The 14,941-nt window shown below is 54.4% G+C and overlaps 1 protein-coding gene across 1 annotated transcript in view; it reads left to right on the top strand.

The window, feature by feature from the left end:
• Positions 1-242: 242 nt before the first annotated feature.
• trim105 (tripartite motif containing 105) overlaps positions 243-14,941 on the top strand; it is a 38,969-nt gene continuing 24,270 nt past the window's right edge. Inside the window, exon 1 of the mRNA XM_078204962.1 lies at positions 243-629. Within this exon, the coding sequence (XP_078061088.1) occupies positions 375-629 (255 nt within the window). The 5' untranslated portion in view covers positions 243-374. The remainder of the gene's footprint in view (positions 630-14,941) is intronic.

Genomic DNA, 14,941 nt, shown 5'->3' on the forward strand with positions numbered 1-14,941 from the left:
GGTGCATTTTCTACACAGTGATGTGTTGTAACCTCTGCTCTAGTTTCTGCGGGGCCTGAACACTGATCTTTGTTCGCAGTCTTTGCCAAGTTGCAGTGGAGCTACAGGAGGCAGATCAGCCCTGGCCACACTCCCCCTCTCTCAGTCCCACCCCTAGCCTGCCAGGCTGCAGCTGTCATTGGGCTAAACTGGCTGAGAGATACTGCAAACTGCCTTGTTGTCTGCGATTTCATTGGTTTAACAGGGGGATGGAAAGAAAGGAACGAGTGAGTGGAAAAAAGCCCTGGGGGTGGAGCACGGGCTGAAATCGAAAGCGGTTGAAGATCTTGGGCGAAGTTTTGGAAAGTTTGCAGAGTTGGGGGGTAGGGTGCAGGATGGAGGGGGTTACGGATGAGCTGACCTGCTGTATTTGCTGTGAGATGTTTCAGGAGCCGGTTATGCTGGAGTGTATGCACCATTTCTGTAAGAAATGCATCCTGCGATTCTGGCGAGGTTCCCGCACCGCCGTGTCCTGTCCCCAGTGCCGCCGGCAGTTCAGCTCCAAGAACTTCCGCACCAACTACCTGGTGGCCGGGGTGGTGGAGAGGGTGAGGGGGGCGAGCACCCAGGACTTTCGCTTCAGGCTGCAGGTAAGCGGGGGGAGGCGGTACAGGTGATTTGCGGGTGCGCACTCTTAATTCCAGCACCTCCAGGTTAATTTCAGTTAATTGTCAATTACAGTCAGTCTGACTCCCCCCCCCCCCCTCCACTCCTCTTCCCCCCCCCTCCAGTCCTCTTCCCCCCCCCCCGCCATCCAGTCCTCCTCTCCCCCCCCCCCGCCATCCAGTCCTTCCCCCCCCATCCAGTCCTTCCCCCCCCATCCAGTCCTTCCCCCCCCCCCATCCAGTCCTTCCCCCCCCCCATCCAGTCCTTCCCCCCCCCCCCCATCCAGTCCTTCCCCCCCCCCCCATCCAGTCCTTCCCCCCCCCCATCCAGTCCTTCCCCCCCCCATCCAGTCCTTCCCCCCCCCCATCCAGTCCTTCCCCCCCCCATCCAGTCCTTCCCCCCCCCATCCAGTCCTTCCCCCCCCCATCCAGTCCTTCCCCCCCCCCATCCAGTCCTTCCCCCCCCCCATCCAGTCCTTCCCCCCCCCATCCAGTCCTTCCCCCCCCCATCCAGTCCTTCCCCCCCCCATCCAGTCCTTCCCCCCCTATCCCCAATCCAGTCCTTCCCCCCCCCATCCAGTCCTTCCCCCCCCATCCAGTCCATCCCCCCCATCCCCCTCCCCATCCAGTCCATCCCCCCCATCCCCCTCCCCATCCAGTCCCCCTCTTCCCCCCCCCATCCAGTCCCCCTCTTCCCCCCCCATCCAGTCCCCCTCTTCCCCCCCCCATCCAGTCCCCCTCTTCCCCCCCCATCCAGTCCCCCTCTTCCCCCCCCCATCCAGTCCCCCTCTTCCCCCCCATCCAGTCCCCCTCTTCCCCCCCCCCATCCAGTCCCCCTCTTCCCCCCCCATCCAGTCCCCCTCTTCCCCCCCCATCCAGTCCCCCTCTTCCCCCCCCATCCAGTCCCCCTCTTCCCCCCCCCATCCAGTCCCCCTCTTCCCCCCCCCATCCAGTCCCCCTCTTCCCCCCCCCATCCAGTCCCCCTCTTCCCCCCCCATCCAGTCCCCCTCTTCCCCCCCCCATCCAGTCCCCCTCTTCCCCCCCCCATCCAGTCCCCCTCTTCCCCCCCCATCCAGTCCCCCTCTTCCCCCCCCCATCCAGTCCCCCTCTTCCCCCCCCATCCAGTCCCCCTCTTCCCCCCCCCATCCAGTCCCCCTCTTCCCCCCCCATCCAGTCCCTCCTCTTCCCCCCCCCATCCAGTCCCCCTCTTCCCCCCCCCATCCAGTCCCCCTCTTCCCCCCCCCATCCAGTCCCCCTCTTCCCCCCCCCCCCATCCAGTCCCCCTCTTCCCCCCCCCCCCCATCCAGTCCCCCTCTTCCCCCCCCCCCCCCCATCCAGTCCCCCTCTCCCCCCCCCCCCATCCAGTCCCCCTCTCCCCCCCCCCCCATCCAGTCCCCCTCTCCCCCCCCCCCCATCCAGTCCCCCTCTTCCCCCCCCATCCAGTCCCCCTCTTCCCCCCCCATCCAGTCCCCCTCTTCCCCCCCCATCCAGTCCCCCTCTTTCCCCCCCCCCATCCAGTCCCCCCCCCCATCCAGTCCCCCCCCCCCGATCCAGTCCCCCCCCCCCATCCAGTCCCCCCCCCCATCCAGTCCCCCCCCCCCATCCAGTCCCCCCCCCCCCATCCAGTCCCCCCCCCCCCATCCAGTCCCCCCCCCCCCATCCAGTCCCCCCCCCCCATCCAGTCCCCCCCCCCATCCAGTCCCCCCCCCCCCATCCAGTCCCCCCCCCCCATCCAGTCCCCCCCCCCCCATCCAGTCCCCGCCCCCCCATCCAGTCCCCCCCATCAGTCCCCCCCATCCAGTCCCCCCCCCCCATCCAGTCCCCCCCCCCCCATCCAGTCCCCCCCCCCCCCATCCAGTCCCCCCCCAACCAGTCCCCCCATCCAGTCCCCCCCCCCCCCATCCAGTCCCCCCCCCCATCCAGTCCCCCCCCCATCCAGTCCCCCCCCCCATCCAGTCCCCCCCCCCATCCAGTCCCCCCCCCCATCCAGTCCCCCCCCCATCCAGTCCCCCCCCCCATCCAGTCCCCCCCCCCATCCAGTCCCCCCCCCCATCCAGTCCCCCCCCCCATCCAGTCCCCCCCCCCCATCCAGTCCCCCCCCCCCATCCAGTCCCCCCCCCCATCCAGTCCCCCCCCCCATCCAGTCCCCCCCCCCATCCAGTCCCCCCCCCCATCCAGTCCCCCCCCCCATCCAGTCCCCCCCCCCATCCAGTCCCCCCCCCCATCCAGTCCCCCCCCCCATCCAGTCCCCCCCCCATCCAGTCCCCCCCCCCATCCAGTCCCCCCCCCCCCTCCCCCCCCCCATCCAGTCCCACCCCCCATCCAGTCCCACCCCCCCATCCAGTCCCCCCCCCATCCAGTCCCCCCCCCCATCCAGTCCCCCCCCCCATCCAGTCCCCCCCCCCATCCAGTCCCCCCCCCCATCCAGTCCCCCCCCCCATCCAGTCCCCCCCCCCATCCAGTCCCCCCCCCCATCCAGTCCCCCCCCCCATCCAGTCCCCCCCCCCATCCAGTCCCCCCCCCCATCCAGTCCCCCCCCCATCCAGTCCCCCCCCCCATCCAGTCCCCCCCCCCATCCAGTCCCCCCCCCCCATCCAGTCCCCCCCCCCCATCCAGTCCCCCCCCCCCATCCAGTCCCCCCCCCCCATCCAGTCCCCCCCCCCATCCAGTCCCCCCCCCCATCCAGTCCCCCCCCCCCATCCAGTCCCCCCCCCCATCCAGTCCCCCCCCCCATCCAGTCCCCCCCCCCATCCAGTCCCCCCCCCCATCCAGTCCCCCCCCCCCATCCAGTCCCCCCCCCCCATCCAGTCCCCCCCCCCATCCAGTCCCCCCCCCATCCAGTCCCCCCCCCCATCCAGTCCCCCAACAGTCCCCCATCCAGTCCCCCCCCCCATCCAGTCCCCCCCCCCATCCAGTCCCCCCCCCCATCCAGTCCCCCCCCCATCCAGTCCCCCCCCCCATCCAGTCCCCCCCCCCCATCCAGTCCCCCCCCCATCCAGTCCCCCCCCCCCATCCAGTCCCCCCCCCATCCAGTCCCCCCCCCATCCAGTCCCCCCCCCATCCAGTCCCCCCCCCATCCAGTCCCCCCCCCATCCAGTCCCCCCCCCATCCAGTCCCCCCCCCATCCAGTCCCCCCCCCATCCAGTCCCCCCCCCCATCCAGTCCCCCCCCCATCCAGTCCCCCCCCCCATCCAGTCCCCCCCCCCATCCAGTCCCCCCCCCATCCAGTCCCCCCCCCATCCAGTCCCCCCCCCCATCCAGTCCCCCCCCCCATCCAGTCCCCCCCCCCATCCAGTCCCCCCCCCCATCCAGTCCCCCCCCCATCCAGTCCCCCCCCCATCCAGTCCCCCCCCCATCCAGTCCCCCCCCCATCCAGTCCCCCCCCCCATCCAGTCCCCCCCCCCCATCCAGTCCCCCCCCCCCCATCCAGTCCCCCCCCCCCCATCCAGTCCCCCCCCCCCCATCCAGTCCCCCCCCCCCCATCCAGTCCCCCCCCCCCATCCAGTCCCCCCCCCCCATCCAGTCCCCCCCCCATCACCCATCCAGTCCCCCCCCCCCCCATCCAGTCCCCCCCCCCCTCATCCAGTCCCCCCCCCCCCCATCCAGTCCCCCCCCCCCATCCAGTCCCCCCCCCCATCCAGTCCCCCCCCCCCATCCAGTCCCCCCCCCCCATCCAGTCCCCCCCCCCATCCAGTCCCCCCCCCCCATCCAGTCCCCCCCCCCCCATCCAGTCCCCCCCCCCCATCCAGTCCCCCCCCATCCAGTCCTCCTCTCCCCCCATCCAGTCCTCCTCTGCCCCCATCCAGTCCTCCTCTGCCCCTCTCCCCCTTCATCCAATCCCCAATCCTCTTGCCTTAATAAGGATTGGGAGAGCTTCAATCAAATTGAATGTTAGGCCCATGGCTCAGTCCCATATCCCTCTTACTCCTCATAATCATTGGGGCCCAGAAGGAGTCTATTCAATCTTGTAGATCCATGTGAACTCTCCCTGGAGTAATCCAGTCCCTGCTGCCTCAATCCCTGCAGCCCTGCAAGTTTATTTCCCTAATGCCCATCAGATTTCCCTTTCATGGTCTATGTCTCCATCTTCCACTGTGCAATAAGAAGTCTCACAACACCAGGTTAAAGTCCGACAGGTTTATTTGGTATTGCCAGCTTTTGGAGCGCCGCTCCTTCATCACCTGATGAAGGAGCTGTGCTCTGAAAGCTCGTGATTGAGGCGGACTGAAAAGATTGAGTATGTGGACATTAAGAATGAGGATGTGTTGGAAATCTTGAATAGCATCAAGATAGATAGGTCGACGGGACTGGATGGGATGTACCCCAGGTTACTGTGGGAGGTGAGGGAAGAGATTGCAGAGCTTCTGGCGATGATCTTTGCGTCGTTGATGGAGACGGGAGAGATTCCGGAGGATTGGAGGATTGCGGATGTGGTTCCTATATTCAAGAAAGGGAATAGGGATAGCCCAGGAAATTACCGACCGGTGAGTCTAACCTCAGTGGTTGGTAAGTTGATGGAGAAGATCCTGAGGGACAGTATTTATGAACATTTAGAGAAGTTTAGTATGCTCAAAAGTCGTCAGCACGGCTTTGTCAAAGGCAAATCGTGCCTTACGAGCCTGGTGGAGTTCTTTGAAAATGTGACTAAACACGTTGATGAAGGAAAAGCGGTAGATGTGGTTTACATGGACTTCAGCAAGGTGTTCGATAAGGTCCCCATGCAAGACTTCTCGAGAAAGTGAGAGGGCATGGGATCCAAGGGGCTGTTGCCTTGTGGATCCAGAACTGGCTTGCCTGCAGAAGGCAGAGAGTGGTTGTAGACGGGTCTTTTTCTGAATGAAGGTCGGTCACCAGTGGAGTGCCCCAGGGATCTGTTCTGGGACCCTTGCTGTTTGTCATTTTCATAAATGACCTGGATGAGGAAGTGGAGGGATGGGTTGGTAAGTTTGCCGACGACACAAAGGTTGGTGGTGTTGTGGATAGTTTGGAGGGATGTCAGAAGCTGCAGCGTGACATAGATAGGATGCAAGACTGGGCGGAGAAGTGGCAGATGGACTTCAACCCGGATAAATGTGTAGTGGTCCATTTTGGCAGGTCAAATGGGATGAAGGAGTATAATATGAAGGGTACCATTCTTAGCAGTGTAGAGGATCAGAAGGACCTTGGGGTCTGGGTCCATAGGACTCTTAAATCGGCCTCGCAGGGAGAGGAGGTGGTAAAGCAGGCGTATGGTGTGCTGGCCTTTATCAATCGAGGGATTGAGTTTAGGAGTCGGGAGATAATGATACAGCTTTATAAGACCCTCGTCAGACCCCACATGGAGTACTGTGCTCAGTTCTGGTCGCCTCATTACAGGAGGGATGTGGAAATTATTGAAAGGGTGCAGAGAAGATTTACAAGGATGTTGCCTGGATTGGTTGGCATGCCTTATGAGGATAGGTTGAGGGAGCTCGGTCTTTTCTCCTTGGAGAGACGAAGGATGAGAGGTGACCTGATAGAGGTGTACAAGATGTTGAGAGGTATAGATCGGGTGGATTCTCGGAGGCTTTTTCCCAGGGCTGAAATAGCTGCTATGAGAGGACACAGGTTTAAGGTGCAGGGGAGTAGGTACAGAGGAGATGTCAGGGGTAAGTTTTTCACTCAGAGGGTGGTGGGTGAGTGGAATCGGCTGCCGTCAGTGGTGGTGGAGGCAAACTCGATAGGGTCTTTTAAGAGACTTCTGGATGAGTACATGGAACTTAATAGGATTGAGGGTTAGAGGTAAGCCTATATATAAGCCTAGGTAGGTAGGGACGTGACCGGCACAACTTGTGGGCCAAAGGGCCTGTTTGTGCTGTATTTTTTCTATGTTCTATTACCACTTCTGCTGGGTAAAAAGACAAGTTCTTCACGTTTCAAACCACCCCTCACTCTGCTTCCCCGACCCCCCACACCCCCCCCCCCCCCTCCTCCATTTCCCATCTCTTGCCCAGAACCTTAAATCTGTCTCTCCCTAGACCTTGTCCCATCAGCTAATGGAACAGCTTTTCTTTGCCTGCGTCAACTAGACCCACCGCAATCTTGCTCATATCTCTCCTTCGCACGAATAACCCCAGCTCCCTCACCAAAAAACAATCTCCCATCCCTGGTACCATTCTGGCAAATCTCCTCTGCACTCTCTCTCTCTCTCGAGGACCCTCGCCTGTGCCTAGAAGTGTGGTGAGCAGAATTGGACACTGCTCTATTGCCTAACCAGAGCCTTACGGAGAGATTCAACATGGCTTCATCCCCCAAGTCAGACTATTGTTGGTTCAAGTCCCACTTCGGACAGTACAAGGTGCAGCTTCACACTCCCAGTGCAGTACCGAGGGGGTGCTGCACTGCTGCTGCCACCATTTTTATCCAATGGGACATTAAAGTAAAGGTGTGACTGCCCTCTCGGGTGGATGTAGAAGTTCCCATGTCAGGATTTTGAGGAGGAGGAGGAGGATGTTAAATCCAGTGGCCTGGACCAATGTTTGTGCCTCAACCAGCATTACTTTTTAAAAAAAAAACAAATTATCACGGCGTGGCTGGTGAGATCTTGCTGTGCACAAATTGTCTGCTGTGTGACCTACATTCTGACAGAGCATTCAATGGCCCTGGCTGTAAAATGCTTGGCTCATTCACAGATTGTGTAAGGCGCTACAGAAATGCAACATCTCAAATATTGATATGAGCTGAAAGTTTGTGCCTTTTTAAAAAAGTTTTTTTATTAGTGTTACAAGTACATTAACATTGCAATGAAGTTACTGTGAAAATCCCCTAGTTGTCACACTCTAGCGCCTGTTTGGGTACGTTGAGGGAGAATTTAGCATGGCCAATACACCTAACCAGCATGTCTTTCAGACTGTGGGAGGAAACCGGAGCACCCGGAGGAAACCCACGCAGACACGGGGAGAACGTGCAGACTCCACACAGACAGTGACCCAAGCCAGGAATCGAATCTGGGCGCCTTGAGGCAGCAGTGCTAACCACTGTGCTACCCTTGGTTTTTAGAGTTTTTGTAATTTGGACTAAATCTGAGTTTGTTTGAGGGCTGGTGAGTTCTCTTGGTCGATAGGCCAGCATTTTCCCCCAAAGCAAACCCACATGATGTATGTCATTCCACTCACTTGATGCTGGTTGGGATCTTGCTATGTCCGGACTGGCTGTTACTGTGTAACAAGCAATTAAAATTCGACAATAATTACGGTCCGTGGAATCATAGAATCCCCACAGTGCAGAATGAGGCCATTCAGCCCATCGACTCTGCACCATCCTTCATCAGAATTGGGCAACAATTAACTCCCTGATTCCAAACTGATGGAGTAAATCTATGATGTGGAGATGCCGGCGTTGGACTGGGGTAAGCACCGTAAGGAGTCTCACAACACCAGGTTAAAGTCCAACAGGTTTATTTGACAGCACGAGCTTTCGGAGTCTCAAGCTCCTTCATCAGGTGAGTGAGGACTTGTGTTCACAAACAGGGCATATATAGACATAAACTCAATTTACAAGATAATGTACGGCACAGATGCCATCATCTCTCGTGAGAATACCATCCACCATGTACATGGTACATACTCTTGCGACTCGGCCAACGTTGTCTACCTGATCTGCTGCAGGCAAGAATGTCCCGAGGCATGGTACATTGGGGAGACTATGCAGACGCTACAACAACGAATGAACGAACACTGCTCGACAATCACCAGGCAGGAGTGTTCCCTTCCAGTCGGGGAACACTTCAGCAGTCAAAGAACAATACAGCACAGGAACAGGCCCTTTGGCCCTCCAAGCCTGCGCTGCTCATGTGCCCACTAGACCATTCTTTTGTATCCCTCTATTCCCAGTCTGTTCATGTGGTTATCTAGATAAGTCTTAAACGATCCCAGCGTGTCCGCCTCAATCACCTTGCTTGGCAGTGCATTCCACCACCACCCTCTGTGTAAAATACGTCCCCCTGACATCTGTGTTGAACCTTGCCCCCCTCACCTTGAACTCGTGACCCCTTGTGTTCGTCACCTCCGACCTGGGAAAAAGCTTCCCACTGTTCACCCTATCTATGCCCTTCATAATTTTATACACCTCTGTTAGGTCGCCCCTCATCCTCCGTCTTTCCAGGGAGAACAACCCCAGTTTACCCAATCTCTCCTCATAGATAAGACCCTCCATACCAGGCAACATCCTGGTAAACCTTCTCTATACTCTTTCCAAAGCCTCCACGTCCTTCTGGTAGTGTGGCGACCAGAACTGGACGCAGTGTTCCAAATGTGGCCTAACCATCGTTCTATACATCTGCAACATCATATGCCAACTTTTATATTCTATGTCCCGTCCAATAAAGGCAAGCATGCCATATGCCTTCTTCACCACCCTCTCCACCTGTGCTGACACCTTTAAGGATCTGTGGACTTGTACACCCAGGTCCCTCTGTGTGTCTATACTCCTGATGGTTCTGCCATTTATTGTATAGCTCCCCCTTATATTAGATTTACCGAAATGCATCACTTCGCATTTATCTGGATTAAATTCCATCTGCCATTTCTCCGCACAATGTTCCAGCCTATCTATATCCTGCTGTATTCTCTGACAATGTTCATCACTATCTGCAACTCCAGCAATCTTTGTGTCGTCCGCAAACTTACTGATCACACCAGCTACATCTTCCTCCAAATCATTTATATATATATATCACAAACAGCAGAGGTCCCAGTACAGAGCCCGGCGGAACACCACTAGTCATGATGTGGAAATGCCGGCGTTGGACTGGGGTAAACTATTTGCGACCAAATAAATCTGTTGGACTTTAACCTGGTGTTGTTAGACTCCTTACTGTGAACACCACTAGTCACAGACCTCCAACCGGAAAAAGACCCCTCCACTGTTACCCTCTGTCTTCTATGGCTAAGCCAGTTCTCCACCCATCTAGCTAGCTCACCTTTTATCCCGAGAGATTTAACCTTTTGCACCAGCCTGCCATGAGGGACCTTGTCAAACGCTTTACTAAAATCCATATGGACGACATCCACGGCCCTTCCCTCGTCAATCGTTTTTGTCACCTCCTCAAAAAACTCAACCAAATTTGTGAGGCATGACCTCCCTCGTACAAAACCATGCTGTCTATCGCTAATGAGATTATTCCGTTCTAAATGCGCATATATCACGGGCATTCAGCCTCTGATCTTCGGGTAAGTTCTCCAAGGCGGCCTTCATGACGCACGACAACGCCGAATCGCTGAGCAGAAACTGATAGCCAAGTTCCGCACACATGAGGACGGCCTCAACTGGGACCTTGAGTTCATGTCACACTATCTGTAACCCCCACGACTTGCCTGGGCTTGCAAAATCTCACTAACTGTCCTGTCTGGAGACAATACACATCTCTTTAACCTGTGCTTGGCCCTCTCTCCACTCACATTGTCTGTACCTTTAAGACTTGATTATCTGTAAAGACTCGCATTCCAACCATTATCTTGTAAATTGAGTTTGTGTCTTTATATGCCCTGTTTGTGAACACAAGTCCTCACTCACCTGATGAAGAAGCTTGAGACTCCGAAAGCTAGTGCTGTCAAATAAACCACTTTAACCTGGAGTAAATCTAATCAGTAAATTATCAGGCGTCCTGACCATTCCAGTTTATGGAATAGTTGTTTATTTGATAAAGCTTGTGTAACTAAGAAATAAAATGACTGATCACGTGTGGGGGGGGGGGGGGGAGAATCTATTTCCCATGGCGAGAGGACAAGATAATTGGCGAAAGAACCAGAGGGAACGATGAGTGGGATTGTTTTCTTCTACACGGATCTGAATTCAACGAAAACAGATTGTATCGTAATATTCAATGTAGAGTTGGATGTAAACTTGGGGAAAGTGTTTTCACCTCTCAGGGCAGTGGAACTAATTGTTATTCAAAGAAATGACACAGAGTAACAAATGACGTCTTTCTGTGCTGTAAGGCAATTCTTGAAAATCCTGTTTTGCCGTGTTTAAATGATTAGATGATTATTTCTTTAGTGCACTTTAGATTATCAGGAAGAGACAAACTGTGGAGGAATCTCTTGTAGAAATTCAAATCATAAACTCACAACCTGATCGCTTGGTGTTGAAGAGAATGATCCATCCAGGGGTTGTGTTAATTGCTTAGTTTAACTCCGAAGAGTTGGGATGACTATTTTTCTCAAATCTATCTACAGCCTTGGTTGTGTGGACTGAAAACTTTGCCCCACCCTATTCCTACCCTGGTGCTGGTTCTGAATGTGAGATCTGATTATGGGATTTTATTTTTACTCTTTCATGGGATATGGACGTCGCTGGCAAGGCCAGCATTTGTTACTCATCCTTAATTGCCCTTGAACTGAGTTGTTTGCTGAGTTGCCTCAGGGGGCAGTTAAGTATCAGCCACATTGTGGTTCCAGAGCCACAGAAATCTGCCAGAAGACGGCAGATTTCCTTCCCTAAAGGACATTAATGAACATATGGGTTTTTACAACAAACGGTGATAGTTTCGTGGTCATCATTACAGAGACTAGTTTTCAATTTCAGCCTCATTAATTTAATTTAAATTCCACCAGCTGTCACGGTGGGATTTGAACCCATGTCCCCCAGAGCATTAACTTGGGTCCCTGGATTACTAGTCCAGTGGCATTGCCATTATGCTACCATCTATCTCCCCCTGTGATTTAAAAAAAATAAGGTAAATGTTTTGGCTTTGTTTAAGGATAAACTATGAGGGGATCACACGCTGGGGATCTGAGCAGCTTTCCCCGCTGGGCCCCTATCAGCTGGTCAGAGTGGAACAGGAGCTGGGGGCGATGGTGAATGTTCCTGTCCCTGAGGCAGGGAAAGATCAGCCAGAGTTCCTGCTGCCAATCAGGAATGAATCCTATTGAAAATTGCAAGAGTCTATCCATGTATGTGAACACTTATTGTTATGAGTGTGTGTGTGTGCCTGTGGGGGGGGGCGTGTGTGTGTGTCGTGTGAAGAGGGTCAGGCTTGGTTACAGTCACCAGTACCTGAGAGTGAATAATCTGTTTGTGTTCACTATCTGGGATTGCGTGTGTGAGAGAGCAAACACAGGCCGTACAGCAGCTGATGCTGGTGAGATAACCAAAACAAGCAGGGTGCAGGATTGAACAGGTTGAAGCTGAGAGTTTGGGAGTGATGGTGGTGGGGGGTGGGAAGGGGAGGCGGGGTGGGAAGTCAGAGGGGGGTGGAAAGAGGACAAGATTCCCATTCTGCCTCTCACAGGGTGCACTGGAAGTCGCGGAATGTGGTGCAGAATGGGACCACCGCCCCCTGTAAGTGCCACGTGTTTGAGTCTCACGCCAGCCACAAGTCACACTATCCAGTGACTGACGGCTGCTGATGTACCTTGTTTTATTGAGGTTCATTCATCCCCTCCCCTGAGTGGCTGTTGCTCTCAGTATGACATGGACGGGGCTGACTAATTTCTGTTGTTATTAACTGTGTCGCTCTACAGCCTGTCATGTGACCCAGTCCCCATTGAATTGTGAAATAAGCAAATATGTCAACACCAGCCCAATGTTAACCCCTTGCGTCTGGGAGAGAGCAGTTTAAATGGGATTGGGAGCAGCTCCTGACGCCTCGGGCCTTTTCTGCCATTCAGTAAGACCATGGCTGATCTTCTACATTAGCTTCACTTTCCCACACTGTCCCCACCCACATCCTGAGTGTGATTCACTCAGTGTCCAACTATCTGTCGATCTCAGTCTCGAATGTACACAATGACTCCATATCTATAGACACTGTTGGGGATCGACAAACTTAAAGGTTTACAGTACTGAGTGAAGAATTATTTCCTTATCTCAGTTTTAAATGACGAACACCTTTAACCTGAGACTGTGACCCCAGCCAGGGAGAAACTGAATCCACCCAGTCAAACCCTACCGGACAGAAATGGGCCATTTGGCGCCGCACTATGCAGTGTTTCCCTATAAGTGAGTATCCTCCTGCCTATTTCATCTCACCTTACAGAGAGGAGGCCATTCGGCCCTTCCAGTCAGATCATGGCTGTGCTGTATTGTTGGGACAATGAAGATTGTTCCTGGTATCAGAAGTTTACTGTCTTGAGAATTTTTAAGGAAGCTTTAGAAACATAGAAAAACTACAGCACAAACAGGCCCTTCGGCCCACAAGTTGTGCCGAACACATCCCGACCTTCTAGACCTACCTATAACCCTCCATCCTATTAAGCTCCATGTACTCATCCAGGAGTCTCTTAAAAGACCCTATTGAGTTCGCCTCCACCATCCCTGACAGCAGCCGATTCCACTCGCCCACCACCATCTGTGTGGAAAAACTTACCCCTAACATCTCCCCTGTACCTACCCCCAGCACCTTAAACCTGTGTCCTCTCGTAGCAGCCATTTCCACCCTGGGAAAAAGCCTCTGAGAGTCCATCCGATCTATGTCTCTCAACATCTTATACACCTCTATTAGAACATAGAACATAGAACATTACAGCGCAGAACAGGCCCTTCGGCCCACGATGTTGCACCGACCAGTTAAAAAAAAACTGTGACCCTCCAACCTAAACCAATTTCTTTTCGTCCATGAACCTATCTACGGATCTCTTAAACGCCCCCAAACTAGGCGCATTTACTACTGATGCTGGCAGGGCATTCCAATCCCTCACCACCCTCTGGGTAAAGAACCTACCCCTGACATCGGTTCTATAACTACCCCCCCTCAATTTAAAGCCATGCCCCCTCGTGCTGGATTTCTCCATCAGAGGAAAAAGGCTATCACTATCCACCCTATCTAAACCTCTAATCATCTTATATGTTTCAATAAGATCCCCTCTTAGCCGCCGCCTTTCCAGCGAAAACAATCCCAAATCCCTCAGCCTCTCCTCATAGGATCTCCCCTCCATACCAGGCAACATCCTGGTAAACCTCCTCTGCACCCTCTCCAAAGCCTCCACATCCTTCCTGTAATGTGGGGACCAGAACTGCACACAGTACTCCAAGTGCGGCCGCACCAGAGTTGTGTACAGTTGCAACATAACGCTACGACTCCTAAATTCAATCCCCTACCAATAAACGCCAAGACACCATATGCCTTCTTAACAACCTTATCTACTTGATTCCCAACTTTCAGGGATCTATGCACACATACACCTAGATCCCTCTGCTCCTCCACACTATTCAAAGTCCTCCCGTTAGCCCTATACTCAACACATCTGTTATTCCTACCAAAGTGAATTACCTCACACTTCTCCGCATTAAACTCCATCCGCCACCTCTCGGCCCAACTTTGCAACCTGTCTAAGTCTTCCTGCAAACTACGACACCCTTCCTCACTGTCTACCACACCACCGACTTTGGTGTCATCAGCAAATTTGCTAATCCACCCAACTATACCCTCATCCAGATCATTAATAAATATTACAAACAGCAGTGGCCCCAAAACAGATCCCTGAGGTACACCACTTGTAACCGCACTCCATGATGAATATTTACTATCAACCACCACCCTCTGTTTCCTATCCGCTAGCCAATTCCTGATCCAATTTCCTAGATCACCCCCAATCCCATACATCTGCATTTTCTGCAGAAGCCTACCATGGTGAACCTTATCAAACGCCTTACTAAAATCCATATATACCACGTCCACTGCCTTGCCCCCATCCACCTCCTTGGTCACTTTCTCAAAAAACTCAATAAGGTTAGTAAGGCACGACCTACCTGCCACAAAACCATGCTGACTATCACCTATCAATTCATTACTCTCCAAATAACTATAAATCCTATCCCTTATAATTTTTTCCAACATCTTGCCGACAACAGAAGTGAGACTCACCAGTCTATAATTCCCGGGGAAGTCTCTGTTCCCCTTCTTAAACAATGGGACAACATTCGCTAACCTCCAATCTTCTGGTACTATACCAGAGGCCAACGACGACCTGAAGATCAGAGCCAGAGGCTCTGCAATCACTTCTCTTGCCTCCCAGAGAATCCTTGGATAAATCCCATCCGGACTAGGTCTCCTCTCATCCTTCGGCTCTCCAAGGAGAAAAGACCGAGCTCCCTCAGCCTATCCTCATAAGGCATGCCACTCAATCCAGGCAACATCCTTGTAAATCTCCTCTGCACCCTTTCAATCTTTTCCACATCCTTCCTATAGTGAGGCGACCAGAACTGAGCACAGTACTCCAAGTGGGGTCTGACGAGGGTCTTATATAGCTGCATCATTATCCCCGGACTCCTAAACTCAATCCCTCGATTGATAAAGGCCAGCACACCATACGCCTTCCTAACCACCTCCTCCACCTGCG

The sequence above is a fragment of the Mustelus asterias genome, unplaced genomic scaffold (genome assembly GCF_964213995.1).
Source record: "Mustelus asterias unplaced genomic scaffold, sMusAst1.hap1.1 HAP1_SCAFFOLD_529, whole genome shotgun sequence".
In the NCBI taxonomy this organism is placed as follows: domain Eukaryota; kingdom Metazoa; phylum Chordata; class Chondrichthyes; order Carcharhiniformes; family Triakidae; genus Mustelus; species Mustelus asterias.